The sequence below is a fragment of the Triticum urartu genome, chromosome 5A (genome assembly GCF_056163025.1).
Source record: "Triticum urartu cultivar PI428250 chromosome 5A, HENAU_Tu73, whole genome shotgun sequence".
NCBI lineage: Eukaryota > Viridiplantae > Streptophyta > Magnoliopsida > Poales > Poaceae > Triticum > Triticum urartu.
Window position 1 is genome coordinate 671,133,303 of NC_141877.1, and position 18,273 is coordinate 671,151,575.

The 18,273-nt window shown below is 43.2% G+C and overlaps 1 protein-coding gene across 1 annotated transcript; it reads left to right on the plus strand.

The window, feature by feature from the left end:
- Positions 1-7,730: 7,730 nt before the first annotated feature.
- On the plus strand, positions 7,731-15,666 carry LOC147973964 (uncharacterized). The gene is made up of 5 exons (XM_087524855.1): positions 7,731-7,790; positions 11,059-11,343; positions 12,991-13,083; positions 13,170-13,271; positions 15,009-15,666. The coding sequence occupies exons 1-5, from the start codon at positions 7,731-7,733 to the stop codon at positions 15,390-15,392; spliced, it is 924 nt and encodes a 307-aa protein (XP_087380981.1). The 3' UTR covers positions 15,393-15,666.
- Positions 15,667-18,273: the final 2,607 nt, after the last annotated feature.

Here is an 18,273-nt window from a genome sequence, read left to right on the forward strand (position 1 = left end):
ATGAACAAGGTGAATGGGAATCTGAGAGTGAGCATGAAGATAATGGAGCATTGTGTGATCATGAGGATGAAGAGGGCGAGAAGAGTTGTTGTGATATTCAGGCCGACGTGGGAGATTGTTTTGTTTCTCGTCGTGTGCTTAGTGTTAAGGCAGCTAGAGAAAAGAAAGGGCAGTGACATAATATTTTTCACACCCGTGGCACCATCAAGGACAAGGTTTGCAGAATTATTGTTGACAATGGCAGTTGTAATAACATTGCAAGTTCAGATTTGGTAGAGAAAGTTGGGACTGAAACAAAGAAGGCACCCAAGTCCATATAAGATGCAATGGCTCAATGATTGTGGTACACTTCGAGTAAGCAACATTGTCACCGTTCAGTTTTCCATTGGGAAGTACCGAGATCAAGTGGAATGTGATGTGGTGCCAATGCAAGCATGCCAATTGCTACCGGGAAGACCTTGGTTGTATGATCATGATGTGCAAATCAGCGGCCGTACTAATCATCTCTCATTCCAATACGAGGGAGAGCGCATATCTTTGCTCCCTTTGACACCCGAAGAAATATTGATGGATGTTTTGAAAAAGAAAGAGAGAGTGAGCGAGAAACACTTGAGTGACATCCACCAACATAGTGAGCGAGAGAATCCAAAGACAAATAAAACCCCACAACTTAAATTGACCAAGACATGGGAAAAACACAGATTAGTTATGATGGCTAGGAAAAGGGACATGAGAGAGTTGAGAGAACCCAATTCCGTGTTCTTTGTACTTTTGTACAAGGACAAATTTCTTTCTACTAACGAATTAACCTCCACCACTCCTAGTGTTGTTGTTGAAATGCTGCAGGGGTATGAAGATGTGTTCCCCGAGGAGATACCACCAGGGCTGCCACCACAAAGAGGCATTGAGCACCAAATTGATTTGGTACCAGGAGCCCCATTACCGAACCGACCACCATACCGCACAAACCAGGACGAAACCAAGGAGATTCAACGACAAGTTGAAGGCCTACTAAACAAAGGTTATGTAAGGGAAAGTATCTCTCCTTGTGTTGTACCCGTTCTTTTAGTACCAAAGAAAGATGGATCTTCCCGAATGTGTTGTGATTGTAGGCCTATTAATAACATCATTGTGAGGTATAGGCACCCCATACCTAGGCTTGATGATATGCTTGATGAACTTAGTGGCGCCACCATCTTTTCTAAAATTGACTTGTGAAGTGGCTACCATCAAATTAGAATGAGAGAGGGTGATGAATGGAAAACTGCTTTCAAAACAAAATCTAGTTTGTATGAGTGGTTAGTTATGCCATTTGGATTGACAAATGCACCTAGTACCTTCATGAGATTAATGAATCAGGTGCTTAGAATGTTCATTGGCAAGTTTGTGGTTGTTTACTTTGATGACATCCTGATTTATAGCAAAACTTTGGATGAACATGTTGAACACATCCGGTGTGTGCTTGCTGTCCTAAGAGAGGAGAAATTATATGCTAACAAGGAAAAGTGCACATTTTGCATAGAAAAAGTTGCGTTTCTTGGCTTTATTGTTTCAGGACAAGGTGTGGAGGTAGATGGGGAGAAGGTCAAGGCCATCCGAGAGTGGATACCTCCACAAAATGTAAGCCAAGTACGAAGCTTTCTTGGCCTTGCTGGTTTCTACCGTCGGTTTGTGAAGGACTTCGGCACCATTGCTGCCCCAATGAATGAGCTAACCAAGAAAGATGATCCATTCAAGTGGGCAAACGCACAAGAGAAGGCCTTCCAAGAGCTGAAAGAAAAATTGACATCCACACCATTGCTTGCACTACCCAACATTGGGAAGACTTTTGAAATTGAATATGATGCAAGTGGTGTGGGTATTGGAGGCATACTAATGCAAGAAGGCAGGCCTATTGCATATTTTAGTGAGAAGCTAAGTGGTCCAAGTCTAAATTACTCAGTTTATGACAAAGAATTATATGCACTTGTGAGATCTTTGGAAACATGGCAACATTATTTGTGGCCTAAAAAATTTGTGATACATTCCGACCATGAATCTTGAAAGCACCTTAGGGGTCAACAAAAACTGAACCGTAGACATGAAAAATGGAGTGAATTCATAGAATCTTTTCCCTATATTGTCAAGTACAAGAAAGGAAAAGATAATGTTGTTGCCGATGCTTTGTCTAGACGCCATATTTTACTCTCACAACTTGATACTAAAATTCTTGGGTTGCAAAGCATTAAAGAATTGTATGTGAATGACCCATATTTTGCTGAACCACACTCAAAGTATAGTGAGGGAAAAGGTTGGGAAAAGTTTCACTTGCATGCTGGATTTTTGTTTTGAGCTAACGAATTGTGCATCCCAGAATGCTCTATTCGTTTTTTGCTTTTGCAGGAGGCTCATTCTGGCGGTCTCATGGGACATTTTGGAGCAAAGAAAACTGAGAGTGTGCTGATCAACCATATCTTTTGGCCAAGGATGAGGCATGATGTTGGGCGCTACGTGCTACGTTGTGATATTTGTCGCAAAGCTAAGTCACCTTTAAACCCTCATGGACTTTATACCCCCTTATCAATTCCTAGTACACCTTGGGAAGATATTTCTATGGATTTTGTTCTTGGATTACCACGCACTAAGAGGGGGAGTGATTCAGTTTTTGTGGTGGTTGATAGGTTTAGCAAAATGGCTCATTTTATCCTGTGTCATAAGAGCGATGATGCTTCACACATTGCTGATTTGTTTTTCGGGGAAGTCGTGCGGATACATGGAATACCACGCACTATTGTTTCAGATCGTGACACCAAGTTTCTGAGCTATTTTTGGAAAACGTTGTGGGCAAAGCTAGGAACAAAGCTTCTCTTTTCCACTACATGCCACCCACAAACAGATGGACAAACTAAAGTTGTCAACCACACACTATCCATGATGCTGAGAGCAGTTTTAAAGATAAAATTGATGATGTGGGAAGAGTGTCTCCCCCACATGGAGTTTGCATACAATAGGGCTGTACATTCGACCACTAAATTTTGTCCTTTCGAAATTGTTTATGGTTTCAAACCTGCTGCTCCCATAGATCTTTTGCCTTTACCATTGCAGGAGCGATCCAATCTTGATGCAAGTAAGCGCGCTGACTTCGTGAAGAAAATTCACAAGACCAAGGAAAATATTGAGAAGATGACTGAACAATATGCAAAATGAGCAAACAAGGAAGAAAGAAGGTGTTGTTTGAAGAAGGTGATCTTGTGTGGGTACACCTGCGAAAGGATCGTTTCCCACATCAATGCAAATGCAAGTTGCAGCCACGTGGAGATGGTCCATTCAAAGTTGTTGCAAAGATCAATGACAATGCCTACAAGATTAACCTTCCGATGGATTATGGTGTTAGTCCAACTTTCAATGTGTCTGACCTCTCTCCATACTTTGGACCATCAGAGTCAAGGACGACTCCTCTTCAAGAGGGGGAGGATGATGAGGACACCACAACCATCGACAAGGCTCCAACAATTATAGGTCCAATCACAAGAAGTCGCGCCAAACAAATAAGTGACCAGGTGAACGCTAATTTAAGTTTACATTGTAACCTTGATGACACAACTATGTTTTCATCTCCATTGTTGTTGGTTGAACTTAGGTATAACATGGAAGAAATCCAACAACCTATGAGCTCTTAAAGCAACCGCTTTGAAGGAACAAGTTTGGAGATAACAAGTTTCAAGTGAAGCTAATGCTGTCAGTTTTTACCTCTGATGTTTTGGTGTGCCACACCCATGTGATGGAGAGATAGGGCATAGGGGTACATCAACAGAAGCTAAATCAAATTATATTTCTAATGCAAAAAACGTCACATCATTTGGAGTTGTGAGTCAAAAGTTGTAGTCATTCTCGTGAAAGGTGTCCAGGATGTCAAGGCTTCGCGAATTTCGAGGAGCTCTCCAACAACTCCCAAAATTGACTTCTTATTCCCCCAAGGAAGCCATGCAAACCTGTTTACTTTTGGAACCATTTTCACACCTAGCCAAGGGGGGTTGTCCCTGCTATAAAACCCCATCTCCCCCATCCTCTAGAAAACCTTTTTGTCAAACCATTCAGCTACAAGCTTATGCAGCAAGACTACTAGAGAGATCCGAGCGATCTTGCTAACTTTGCTCTTGTGAGTTCATTCAGATTCACGAGAAGGAGCCTCTGGTTCCCCCTAGTTTGTGCTCTATGGTTCCAGCCGTTTTGTGTGGATTAGTCTTGGTTTATGGTTCTGTGATTGTTCGGACAGCGGGTTGGAGTTCTTGTAGTTTCGGTCAGCCATCCCCAACGTACGGGTTGCATCCAACCTTGGCAGGTATAAAGCTAGTTATCCCAGCTGCTTGCAGCTAGTTATCCCTCCCGATTTGATCCTACGACGTGAAGATCGGGCCACCCTCGGGCGTGAACTCGTTCATCGGGTTCGCACCTATCACTCGGTCCTAAACCTCTCCCCCTTTGGCATCAAGACACCAAAAAGGGCATAGTGTGAACTAATGCAACTCCAGATGGCACTAATCTCCTCCCATGGACTCGTCAGACTCCTCAGTAGACTCGTCGGACTCCTCCTCGATCTCCTGATCCTGAGCTGGAGCAGATGTAGCAGCATTGGACTCATCCGAGTCCGTCCAATGAGAGTGTGTAGAAATCCACTTGTCCTCCGGAGTGGTACGATCCTCAGAGCCATCCTGAACTAGAATCTCAAGCTTCCTCATAATAGCCTTTCTCCACTACAGGAATCAACTTATTTGCCATCTGCCATGCCGGACGGCAAAGGCACTAAAAGCGAACGGCAAAGCACTTTGCCGTCTGCCACCGATGGCAAAGCTTTCCAGAAAAGAGGCTTACGGTAAAGAGGTTCTTTGCCGACTGCTTCATTCTTTGCCGTCAGTGGCAAATGGCAAAGAAAACATATGGCAAATAATAGGTGTTAGCCACGTTAGGTGGCTAACGACAGCCTTTGTCGTCTGCCAGCGGACGGCAAACATTCCCTCCCTTTGCCGTCTACTGGCGGACGGCAAAGTAACCAAATGGTCAGCTCCTGGGTTGCACATCTTGCTACCACGTGTCCTCTTTGCCATCCATGGCAGACGTGCCCGAGCTGAAGGTCATCAGTGCGGGAGAACTGCTTCCATCTGTTATTCATGCACTGATGGAAGCAGTTCACCCAGTCTCATGACCTTCAGCTCGCGGACGTCCTCGTCTTAAGCTATGACACCAGTCGGTCAGCACTCGGACCGGAAGATCCTCGACCATCGATCCCTAGACCCTCGACTGGGTTGCGTCGGTGTTGACGCACCCCTAACCTCGACCGGGTTTTGTCGGCGCCGACACACACCTAACCTCGACCAGGTTCCGTTGGTGCCGACGCACCCCTAACCTCGACCAGGTTCCGTCGGTGCCGACGCACCCCTAACCTCGACTAGGTTCCGTCGACGCCGACGCACCCCTAACCTCGACCTGGTTCTGTCGGCGCCGACAAACCCCTAACCTCGACCCGGTTCCATCGGCACCGACGCACCCCTAACCTCCTCTTCTTATTATTCTTCTTCTTCCTCCTCTCCTCTTCTTCTACTTCTTCTACTTCTTCTTCTTCAACTTCTTCTTCTTCTACTACGACTTCTTCTACTTCTTCTACTTCTTCTTCTTCTACTATGACTTCTTCTTCTTCTTCCTCTTGTTCGACTTCTTATTTTCTTTCATTTTTCATCTTTCTTCTTAACTAAACCTAAACTAAACTAAATATAAACCTAAACCTAAAAAACAGTAAACTAAACCTAAACCAAACTAAATGTAAACTAAACTAAAGTACACTTAAAATAATCTAAACCTATCCAAAACTAAAAAACATAAACTAAACCTAAACTAAATCTAATATATAAACTAAACTGAAAAAAAGAGGGGGAGGGGGCTCACCGGAGTGAGGGAGGTGGAGGAGGCCGACGCCAGCGGGTCGGGGCGGCGGCGCATCGAGGAGGCCGGGGGGGCGGTCGGGTGACCCGGAGCGGCGGGGCGTTGAGGGGGCTGGGCGGCCGGCCGGAGCAGTGTTCCGGCGCGGCGATGCGTCCGGGGGAATGGAACGGTGGGCCAGGTCGGCGGGGGGGTGTAGCGGCGGTGGCATCGGGTAGCGGAGCGAGGCGACGTGTCGTCGGGGACAAGGGTGGTTGGGGACAGCGGCGGGGTGCGGGGCGACGGTGTGCGGTCGGGGCGCGGTGGGGGTCGAAGGCGATCTGACTGGCGGCACGCGGTGCGGGTTAGGGAGAGAGAAGACAGAAAGAGAGGAGGCTGGGGAACGGTCGTTTGTCGGTGTCAAAATCGGCCGATCTCAGGTAGGGGGTCCCGAACTGGGCGTCTGAGGATAGAAGGTAACAAGGGACAAAGGGGACACGATGTTTACCCAGGTTCGGGCCCTCTTAATGGAGGTAAAACCCTACGTCCTGCTTGATTATCTTTGATGAATGTAGGGGTTACAAGAGTTGATCTACCTCGAGATCATAATGGCTAAACTCTAGCTATCTAGCCAATATGAATTCAGATAGCCTCTACGGACTAAACCCTCCGGTTTATATACACACCGGAGGTGCCTAGGGTTGTATAGAGTCGGTTTGTAGAGGAAGGAAATTACATATCCAGACACCAATCTTGCCATCCACGCATAGGAGAGTCCTATCCGGACATGGGGGAAGGTCTTGTGCCTTGTATCTTCACGACCCATCAGTCCGGCCCGTATCACATAGCCCGGACACCCGAGGACCCCCTAATCCAGGACCCCCCGGTAGCCCCTGAACCAGTCTCCAATGACGATATATTCAGCACGCGGGTTATCTTCGGCATTGTAAGGCAGGTTCCTCCTGCTGAGTACTTCAAAGTAGTCTTCTGAATAAAAGGACTATATCCAGCTCTGTATAATAGTCTCAACCCTTAGCCATGAAGGCAAGATATTTAATCAAAATAATTCTGTCAACTGACAACTTTTCGGCGAAACATCACATCTGGCCTCTTAACATTTCGAATCATTTTTTCGCCTCCCGCTTCGCGTTTCGAGACACAGCCTCTATTGACACCTCTTGTTAAAACAGAGATCGTGTCCTCTTATCGCGGGATCCTCATCAATATGGTTTTGGGTAATCCAACCGTGCCATTCGCACGACCCCTTGGGAACAGGCGAGTTTTAAGGCTTGAGGGGGGCGTTTGATATTCACTACCTATATGAGAGGATAAAGGTCCCTCTTTCTTCCCATGCCTTCTTCCTTCTCCTGCTTTCCCATCCTCGAGCTCCAGCGCCAAAACTTCAATCTTTCCCACCACCACCAAACTCTCCAGCCATGTCCGGATCTGGTTCGAAGGGCAAGTGGGAGGCCTCCTCCGTCACGGAGAAGGACGACAAGGGGCTTCAGGAGGCGGGATATCTGTCTACGGAAATCACACATAGGCTCCCCGCCAAGGATCAAGTCATCCCCACTCTGGAGCCCAGCGAAAGGGTGGTATTCATCCCCCACTTCCTCCGCAGGCTAGGGTTTCCTCTCCACCCCTTCGTCTGTGGCCTCATATTCTACTACGGGCTAGATTTCCATGATCTAGCCCCAAATTCTTTCCTCCACATCTCGGCGTTCATCGTCGTGTGTGAGGCGCTACTCCGCATCCCCCCACACTTTGGCTTATGGTTAAAAGTCTTCAATTTGAAGCTGAAGGTGGTCGACAGGCAGCATGCGGACTGCTGCGGCGCCATGGTGAGCAAGATTCCCTACACCGTTTGGCCTAAAGGGGCCTTCGTGGAGACCGTCAAGGTGTGGCAGTGATACGTCTCCAACTTATCTACTTTCTCTAACGCTTTTCCTCTTGTTCTGGACTTTAATTTGCATAATTTGAATGAAACTAGCCCCGATGTGAGGCTGTTTTCAGCAGAACTACCATGGTGTTGTTTTTGTGCATAAATAAAAGTTCTCATAATCGAACGAAACTTTGCGAGGAATTTTTATACAATAAACAAGAATTTCTGGAGCCAAGACCTACCGGAGAGGGGCACCTGGGCGGGCACAACCCACCAGGGCGCGCCCCCTCTCCTGGCGCGCCCAGGTGGGTTGTCCCCACCAGGTGGCCCCGCAGACCCTGAAACCGACGCCATGAAATCCTATTTTTCCAGAAAAAAAATCAAGGAGAAAGAATTATCGCGATCCACGAGACGGAGCCATCGTCACCTCCTGTTCTTCATCGGGAGGCCAGATCTGGAGTCCGTTTGGGGCTCCGGAGAGGGGGGATCTTCGTTCTTCGTCATCACGAACCCTTCTCCATCGCCAATTCCATGATGTTCCCCATCGGGAGTGAGTAATTCCTTCGTAGGCTCGCTGGTCGGTGAGGAGTTGGATGAGATTCATCATGTAATCGAGTTAGTTTTGTTAGTGCTTGATCCCTAGTATCCACTATGTTCTATGATTTATGTTGCTATGACTTTGCCATGCTTAATACTTGTCACTTTAGGCCCGGGTGCCATGATTTCAAATCTGAACCATTTATGTTATCACCATCATATCCTTATTCTTGATCCGATCTTGCAAGTTATAGTCACCTACTACGTGTTATGATCTGGCAACCCCAGAGTGGCAATAGTCGGGACCACTCCCGGTGATGACCATAGTTTGAGGAGTTCATGTATTCACCGTGTGTTAATGCTTTTTTCTGGTTCTCTATTAAAAGGAGGCCTTAATATCCCTTAGTTTCCAATAGGACCCCACTACCACGGGAGGGTAGGACAAAAGATGCCATGCAAGTTCTTTCTATAAGCACGTATGACTATTTACGGAATACATGCCTACATTATATTGATGAACTGGAGCTAGTGTCGTATCACCCTAGGTTATAACTGTCTCATGATGAATATCATCCAACAAGTCACCAATCCAATGCCTACGAATTTACCTATATTGTTCTTGCTAAGTTACTATACTGCTATCGTTATTGTTGCACTTGTTACAAAACTACTGCTATCACTGTTACCATTACCATTGCTACTGCTACTATTATCAAAACTATCATACTACCTTGCTACTGATCACGTTGCTGCAGATAATTAATCTCCGGGTGTGGTTGAATTGACAACTCAGCTGCTAATACCTTCAAATATTCTTTGGCTCCCCTTGTGTCGAATCTATAAATTTGGGTTGAATACCCTACCCTCGAAAACTGTTGCAATCCCCTATAGTTCTAGGTTATTAAGACCTTTTTCTGACGCTATTGCCGGGGAGCACAGCTATATTTGCTGAGTCACTTGGGATTATTATCATATTATAACTGTGAAGAATCTGAAGGATGCTAAGACTAAGATTTTTCCCTCAAAGATGAGGGGAGGTAAGGAACTGTCATCCAGTTCTGCTTTAGATTCACCTTCTGTTATAAGTAAACTTGCAACACCACCACATGCTATCAATTCTGATATGTCGCAAGTTCACTACAAGAAAAATGCTCATCTATGACAAAAATTAGTGACCGCGGTTTAATTAGTCATAGATCCATGACCAAAATTCACAAATTAGTCATGAAGGGTGTAGAAGGGGCTCAAACCCTATAATCTCATGACATTTCAGAGCCAAAAGGTCATTATTTGATTTCATAGAAAGGTCATAAAGATATGAATGGTGCATACTACCTTATTTCAGCCCATAATGACCAAAATATATCATCATAAAAACTTGATGAGGGTGAGTAGATGACAACTCAGCAATTTTATCTACGTGGCGTTCCTAGTTGTCAATAATCATAGGAGATGAGGGTGACTAGATTACAACTCAGTAATTTAATTAAGTAAAGTTGATAAAAAAGGGGCTGCACCAGACTCGAACCAAAGATCAATCGCTCATCTAGACAGCCACTTACCAGTTAGACCTCATCGTGCAATTTGTTTACATTGCGATTGAGAATCTTTTAACCGGATATATACGTGATGAGTGTGCCTTCTTTGGGCCAAAACTGGACGTGTCCCTTTTTTTGAACAAAAGAAAAAAAACAGGGCCAAGTCCGTGACTCAGAAACGAAACCTAGAAAAAAAATCCCCAATCGTGTTCAGCGGCGGCGCAGCTGACAGCGGGCGGCGCCGCGGCCGACCATCACCTACGCCGGCCAGGCAGCGGGCGGCGCCGCGGCCGACCATCATCTGCACCAAGCGGGGAGAGTGTGGCGCCGTGGCTGTCCATCATCGGGTGGCGGGCAGCGCCCGACGGCAGAGGCTGCGGAGTACAGACGGCGGCGGACGGCGTCATCTCCAGAGCGGGTTGCGTAGGGTGGCGTCATCTCCGTTTCTAAGTGCTGCAGCCGAACAAAGCTTCTGTTTTGAAGCTACAGGTAAGTGCTCTGAAGCTGTTGTTCTCACTCCTGAGTATTGTAGCTCTTTTCATTCTCTGATCATTTGTGTGGGAAAAAGTACTCCCGTGCATGATATTAAAATACTGTGGCGTATTGTGGCGTACTTAAATCATCTCAACTCTACTGTGGCCTATTGTAACTCTACTATATGTTTACCGACCATCTCAACTTTGCATCGATATTACATTATTAATGGTTCAAAATTTGAGAAAATTTTCCATCTTACACACATGCATGATATTACATTATCAATTGTTATGTGAAAAATCTACTCTTTCTATCATGGTCATATCTGCTGAATAAACCCAAGTCTGCAGTAGCTAGTGTTTATTTCTTCAGTTTCGTCAGTTTCGTCAATTTCGTCAGTAGTTTGAGGTTGTTTTCTGAATAAACCCAAGTCTGCATAGCTCGAGTTAGTTAGCGCCAAGAGCGAGTCTGGCGCCCCCTCTGATCGCTCGTGGGATGGCACGAGCACCACAATCGGTGGTGGTGTGTAGTTAGGGGCCATGAGCCCGTTTCCTTTGCTGTACTGGAAGTAAATTCGTGAATGAAAGGCAGAAAAGCCGCCAGTTCTGCGCGGCGCAAACCTCCTGGCAGCAAAGTTTTTAAAATACTGTGGTATTCCAAAACCTTTGTGTTAGCTACTTTGGGTCTGTGTAATTCAATTCCTAAATTGTAGCCTTTTTTGTTCATTGGCAGATGGACAGAAGTTGGATAAAATCTAGGAAATTTTCCAAAGAATACATCAATGGAGTGAAAGAGTTCATGAATTTCGTTTGTGAAAACTATGCCGAGGATGCTCAAATTCTTTGCCCGTGCCGCAAATGTCTCAATGGTAAACAAGAACCTCAAGGGAAAGTGGAGGATCATATTCTTATTTATGGGATGTCTAGCACATATGATAGGTGGATTCATCATGGAGAACCATTAAATGTTGAAGCTGATGCAGATGCACATCATGTGGATGGAGCTACTGATATCGTGGTAGATGTTGCTAAAGGATGTTCGTTTGGAGGAGGAGGATCTATATGAAGATGATAGAATTCCTGACATGATACATGATCTGTATGGATCGGAGGACACGGGTAGACAGCAATCAAAGTTTGCAAAAGTGATAGAAGAGGCAAAGTGCTCACTTTACGAAGGGTCTGAAACTTCAAGATTTTCATTTGTCGTGAAGTTACTCCACATCAAGTCTTTCTATCGGATCTCCAATGTTGCATTTAATGCAATACTCGCATTGTTGGCCAAGTCATTCCTGAAGTGCTCGATTCCCAAATCTTATGATGAAGCACTGAAATTTATCCGTGCATTGGGGCTAGGCTATGATTCAATCCATGTGTGCCCAAATAATTGTGTCCTTTTCAGAAAACAATATGCCAACCATCACGAATGTCCGGTATGTGGTGCATCGAGATGGAAGGACTCAGATGGGAAAAAACAGATTCCGATGAAAGTATTGAGACATTTCCCGTTGATCCCGAGGTTGCAGCGGATGTATTGTTCGAAGAAGTCATCAGAAGAGGTACAATGGCACAAGCTGAAAAAGAAACCCGTGGAAAATGAAATAAGTCATCCAGTTGACGGTGAAGCATGGAAAGACTTTGATAAAAAAAACATAGAGATTTTGCTGAAGATGCACGGAACCAGAGAATTGGCATTGGTACAGATGGGTTTAATCCGTTTGGAAAAATGAGTGCTTCCTACAGCATGTGGCCTGTATTTGTGATGCCTTATAACCTCCCACCATGGGCATGTATGGATCAGTGCAACCTAATGATGGCCTTACTTATACCCGGTCCAAATTCTCCAGGGAAGGATTTTGATTTGTTCTTGGAGCCTCTCGTCGAAGAGTTGCTTGAGCTTTGGAAGGGTGTAAGTACCTATGATGCCTTAAGTGAAAAAAAAATTAATCTACGTGCAGCAGTCCTATGGTGCATCCATGATTATCCAGGATTGAGCACTCTGTCAGGAAGAGTCACGAGTGGCTACTATGCGTGTTTGCACTGTGACAAAGATCCCTGCTCACAGAGGATAAGAAACAAGATATGTTATATTGGACATCGTTGTTTTCTTCCTCGAGCGCATCGCTGGCGAAGAAGCAAAGCTTTTAATGGTAAGAGTGAAAACCGTGACAAGCCAGAGGAATTCGGTACAAAAGAGCTGCTGCTGCAATTGGAGAATGTCAAAGATGTAAGACCAGGAAACCATCCTCAAAACAAGAAAAGAAAGCGTAAAGATGCTGGTCAATGCTGGAAACGGAGGGTTTGTTTGTGGGACCTGCCATACTGGATAGATTTGAAACTGAGGCATAATCTTGATGTAATGCACGTCGAGAAAAACATATGTGACAACCTGCTTGGGGCATAATCTTTACCATTGTGCTTGTTTTATCTTGCCATGTTCATACGATAGCTATTTAGTTGGTATAATAATGATGATGTGCTTGTTTGCCATTGTGTCTATTGTGCTTGGTTTATCTTGCCATCGTTGTGCTACTTGGAGAGATGATGATAACATTGTTTTCATGCTATTATGGCTGCATACACTTTTGAACTGCAACTTGGATTGCAATCTGTAGGAGCCTTTATGGTTGCTCCATTAATTCTCATGTTTCTTTTTCCATGGTAGGAAACCTGTCAGTCGAACAAGGAGAACCGTTCCAAAGTTAAGTTCCATCAGAAAACTGGTTCTCGCCCCTACATTTCCCATGTGCATGCTTTGGTAAGGATCTCTCATGTTATCATTTGCTACTACAGTGATTCTTTCAATTGTTTCTTATTATTCCATTGTGTCATGAACAATTTCAGAAAGAGGCTCGTAAGGTTGAAGAGTTGACTGCGTTTGATCTATTCAAGGAGTGCCACAATGGCAAGAAGACTGGTTTCTCTGAGCCAGTTAAGAAGGCGATAGTAAGTTTCTAGTATTCTTTTTCGTGTTGATGAGGCTTGTTTACCTCATCCTTCTTACACTTGATTACATTATATGACTTCTGCTTCAGGGATTTGATAGAGATGGTTTTTTCAAAGTAGTACCGTATATGATTCATGTTTTGTTATAGTTTGTTTGTACCAGTCCTCTGTTTCATTGCATTGCATATTCATTTTGGTACTGGAAATGCGACAATATTCAAACAATTTTAGTTCTTGTTGTAGTCCAGCAGGTATTGCTTATCGTTGGACACTGTTAATTAAGAGAGACCGTTGTATGTTCTTTGATTATTTGTCTAGTGATTGCCTGAAGCATCTATCTTCCCATCTTTCGGAGTGGAGAAACTCTGTCATTTCATATACGATCTGAATGAAGTGTTTAGGACTTGTGGAAGTGGAATTCTCTGATACTGTATACTGTACTAAAGAAACAACATATGCGCTCCTGAAACATACTACATTCTTCTCTGCTCCATGTTCCCATTTAAGCTAAACAGAGATGCACATAGTTGCCTAATTTAGATTTCAACAATGGTTTGTTGTGTATGCTTACCTGTTTAATAAACCTGGTGCCATGCTTCTTTCATGTAGCTGATAGTAACTTGCAAAAAAAGTGATTCCCAAGGATGATTAATTCTGCTTGCCTGCTTCAAAGTTTTCAAATAACTAGTTAATTAGTAGCATGGAGACTAGATTATTATTGGGCCAATTCCAGTTCTGCCCCTAACTCGAACCCACTACTCAGTTTTGCCCCTAATTTTCAGGTATGCTCAGTTTTGCCCCTCCGCCGTTAGTGTCACTTATAGAAATGCCCTTTTGCGCCGTTACCGTCCGGTCAAAGTACTTTGACCATCCAGAAAAAAATAGCAAAAAAAAATCAAAAAAATATGAAATTTGGTGGGATCGAAGATAGTCATGTCCGCAAGGCGCGTGCACATTTTTGTGTTGGTTGGACACTCCGGGAGCTCGTGGCAAAGGAAAACAAAAATAATTTATGCCTATAAACAGTAAATTCGAAAAAAATAGCAAAAAAGTTCAAAAAAATTTGAATTTATTTGGCGTCAAAGAGGCTTGAGTGCACAAAGTGCTTGCAAGTTTTGGTGATCAAATGACGTACGGGGCGCTCTAGAGAAAAAAACAAAATAGTGTATTTTTTCAAAGTTTTTTTGAGCTAAAATTTGTTTTTTTCTCCACGAGCTCCTACAATGTCCAAACACAACAAAAACGTGCACACATATTGCGCACCTGAATATCTTGAGTCCCACGAAATTTCATATTTTTTTGATTTTTTTCTATTTTTTTTTGAATTTACTGCTCGCATGCGTACAAAATTTATGTTTTCCTTTGACACGAGCTCCCGGAGTGTCCGAACAGCATGAAAATGTGCACGCGCCTTGCGGACATGACTATCTTCGATCCCACCAAATTTCATATTTTTTTGATTTTTTTTTGCTATTTTTTCAGGACGGTCAAAGACCTTTGACCGGATGGTAACGGCAGAGAAGGGCATTTCTATAAGTGAAACTAACGGCGGAGGGGCAAAACTGAGCATACCTAAAAATTAGGGGCAAAACTGAGTAGTGGGTTCTAGTTGAGGGCATAGATGTAAAAGTCCCATTATTATTTAGTCAACATTCTTGAGTAGTTTGCTTATAAAGTTCCCTAGTTATTCAGAACCAACTGCAATGACATGTGTGTGCATCTTTCTTTAAATGTCAGGCTGACATGGAAAAAGCTATGGAACAAGGGGTACTAGAAGGTGGAGAACCAAAGAATGTTGCTGCTGTTGTTGCTGACATTCTCACTAAAGAATGTCCCTCCAGCACATTCCTTCAAAATGTTGGCCTTGAGTCGAGCTCCAAGAAGAAGTTCAACAGATCTGCAGCTGCTTTGGATGCTCATGTACAAGAACTAGAGTACAAGCTTGAGAAGGAGAGGCGAGTCGCTGAGTTGATGCGAGAGGAGCTTGTTGAGGTCAAGAAGAAATCAGAGGAGACCGAAGCTGCACGCGCCGCAGAGTACCAGTTGTTACTGCAAAGAGTTGAGGCCACCGATGCTAGATTTGCGCGTCTCATGGATCTGTTCGAAGGTAAAATAGTTTAGTACGACGTGGTTGTTGTTGGCTTTGGGACTTTTGATGTTGAGTTGTTTCAACTTGGGGTTGATGAGTTTCTTTGACTGGACATGTGAACCACAATATGGACCAGAGATTGGCTGTGGTTTGATGATGTTGTGCTTTGGTTGGTGCATCTTAATATTATGAACATGGTGTACTGATACTAAGCTACTAGCTATGTTATTTTGGTTGGTGCATCTTATGAACTTGTGGTGTAATGATACTATTGGGCCTAAGTTAATGAAATCTTGGAGAATTGTATTGGTTGACTGCCAAACTGTGCAATGATTTTTTTGAGCTACTGTTGGTTATTGGCTGGACCGAAAATACTAAATTGTATGAGTGGGCTGGCTCGTCTCAAGGCCCAATATAGATTTTTTTGATAGAAAAAGATTCATATATTTTTGTTGGTTAGAGAGAAGGGCTGGCCCAATTAATGATAGATTGAATAAATGGACTGCACATTGCCTGAGCCCAAGAACTAACATTAAAAGGCCGTGGCCCAAAAGTAAATGTAAAAATGGGCTAAATTATTGGGCTCAGCCCATTAAAACAACTGATTTGGACTGATCCTACGTGGCATCCACGTCATCATTTTTTCCACGTCAGCGCCACATTGGTTCAGCCACATCAGATCCTACGTGGCCTAGGCTCATTAGTAATGACCATAATTTTGGTTAAAGATTTAACGACGAAAATTTTGGTCACGGACGACCATGACTAAAATTCCAGAAAAGGTCACGTTTGTTCGTTCTTGACGGTCAACTGTTAACCTTCTGAATTTGGTCAAAAAAAGGTCAATAAATGAAAGCAATGACGAATTAACGACCAAAATGGGGAGTCATAATTGACCATATTTCTTGTAGTGGTTATTGATGATGCTACTTCTGCTATGGATAGTGCTTATGATGATGCTAGTACCTTGCTTAATAATGATGATGTGCCACTTGGTGAATTTCTTGATAAACAAATTGCTAGAGTAATACAACATGATGTTGTTGAATCTGATGATGAGCTTGAAACTGAATCTCCTGAAACACCTGCTAGAACTAGCCTTCCTAGATATGAATTGCCTAAGGTACCGGAAGGTTATGTTATGAATGAGGAGACAACTAGAGATATTCTTGCTTGTAGGATAGAGATGATCTAGAGAAATTATTATGCAAGTATAAAGAAAAATATCTGAATGCTAGAATGAGATGTGATCCTAAGTTTGCTACTTCACCTATCTTTATTGATGATAAGGATTATGAATTCTCCGTCGACCCAGAGTTAATTACTTTGGTTGAATCTGATCCGTTCCATGGTTATGAAACTGTTACTATTGTGGCACATCTTACTAAGTTGAATGACATAGCCACCCTTTTTACTCATGATGAGAAAAATCGCTATTACTTTATTCTAAAATTATTTCTGTTCTCATTAAAGGGTGATGCTAAAGCTTGGTACAACACTCTTGCTCCTGGTTGTGTGTGTAGTCCCCAGGATATGATTTATTACTTCTCTGAAAAATATTTCCCTAATCATAAGAAACAAGCTTCTTTACAGGAAATATTTAACTTTGTGCAAATTAAAGAAGAGAGTCTCCCAACAGCTTGGGGGAGGCTTTGCCAATTACTTAATGATTTGCCTAATCATCCTCTTAAGAAAAATGAAATACTTGATATCTTCTATAATGGACTAACCAATGCTTCTAGGGATTTCCTATACAGTTGTGCTGGTTGTGTTTTCAGGGAACGAACTGTTGGACAAGCTGAGGAATTATTGAATAACATATTGAAAAATTATGATGATTGGACTCTTCCTGAACCACCGCCTAAACCCACTCCGAAGAAGAGGGGTATATTATATTTCAGTCCTGAAGATATGCAAGAGGCAAAGAAATCTATGAAGGAAAAATGTATTAAAGTTGAGGATGTTAAAATTTTACCTCCTATTGAAGAAATACATGGGCTTAATACACCACCACCTCCTAAGGTGGTAGAGGTAAATTCTCTTATGAAGTTCAATGATAATGACTATCCTCACAATATGCACCCTAGACAATGCATTTATGAGTTTGAAAACTATATTAGAAAACAAGATCACTTCAATGCAAATGTTATGAAACAATTGAATACAATTCTGATACGATTGCTCGCTTGAGTGACTTGTTATTTAGAATCTCAAATGGTGCTAGAGGTGTTGGAAAGCATGCTTCTATGGTTCAAACTCAGTTAGAACAAGTTGCTAAATCTCAAAGAGAGTTGCTTGATGAAATGAATATAATATACATGACTTTGCTGTTAGAGTTGCAACTAGAGGAGGTAAAATGACTCAGGAACCACTTTATCGTAAGGGGCGCCCAAAAAGAATTGAACAGGATTCACAAAGGAACAAAACCACTGCACCTAGTTCTTCTAAAAAGAAAAAGAAAATTGATAGGACTTTGCATGCTCCTACTGAACCTGAAATAGAAAAACCTCCTGACAATGATAATGAAGTTTCTATCTCTGATGCTGAAACTCAGTCTGGTAATGAACATTCACCTAGTGATAATGAAAAAGATAATGTTCATGTTCATGAACACTCTCAACCTAATAATAATAAAGAACCAGACAATGATGTTGAGATAGAACCACTTGTTGATCTTGATAACCCACAACCCAAGAATAAAAGGTATGATAAAAGAGACTTTGTGGCTAGAAAACACGGTAAAGAAAGAGAACCGTGGGTTCAAGAGTAAAAATGGTGCTTCCACTACTTCGGTAAACCAAGATGATGACTTGGCGATGATTGCTATTAAGGAAGAGCAGTAACCTATTTGAGAATTCAGACTATGATCAGCGAGAAGAAAATGTCGACACCAACATCGGCGATAACAATGTA

Excerpts from the sequence above, each read along its gene's own strand:
- LOC147973964 (XM_087524855.1), top strand. The coding sequence starts at position 7,731 with ATGGTGAGCAAGATTCCCTACACCGTTTGGCCTAAAGGGGCCTTCGTG. Across the intron at positions 7,791-11,058 it reads CCTTCGTGGAGACCGTCAAG|ATGGACAGAAGTTGGATAAA; the intron begins GTGTGGCAGTGA and ends GTTCATTGGCAG. Across the intron at positions 11,344-12,990 it reads ATGGAGCTACTGATATCGTG|GAAACCTGTCAGTCGAACAA; the intron begins GTAGATGTTGCT and ends TTTCCATGGTAG.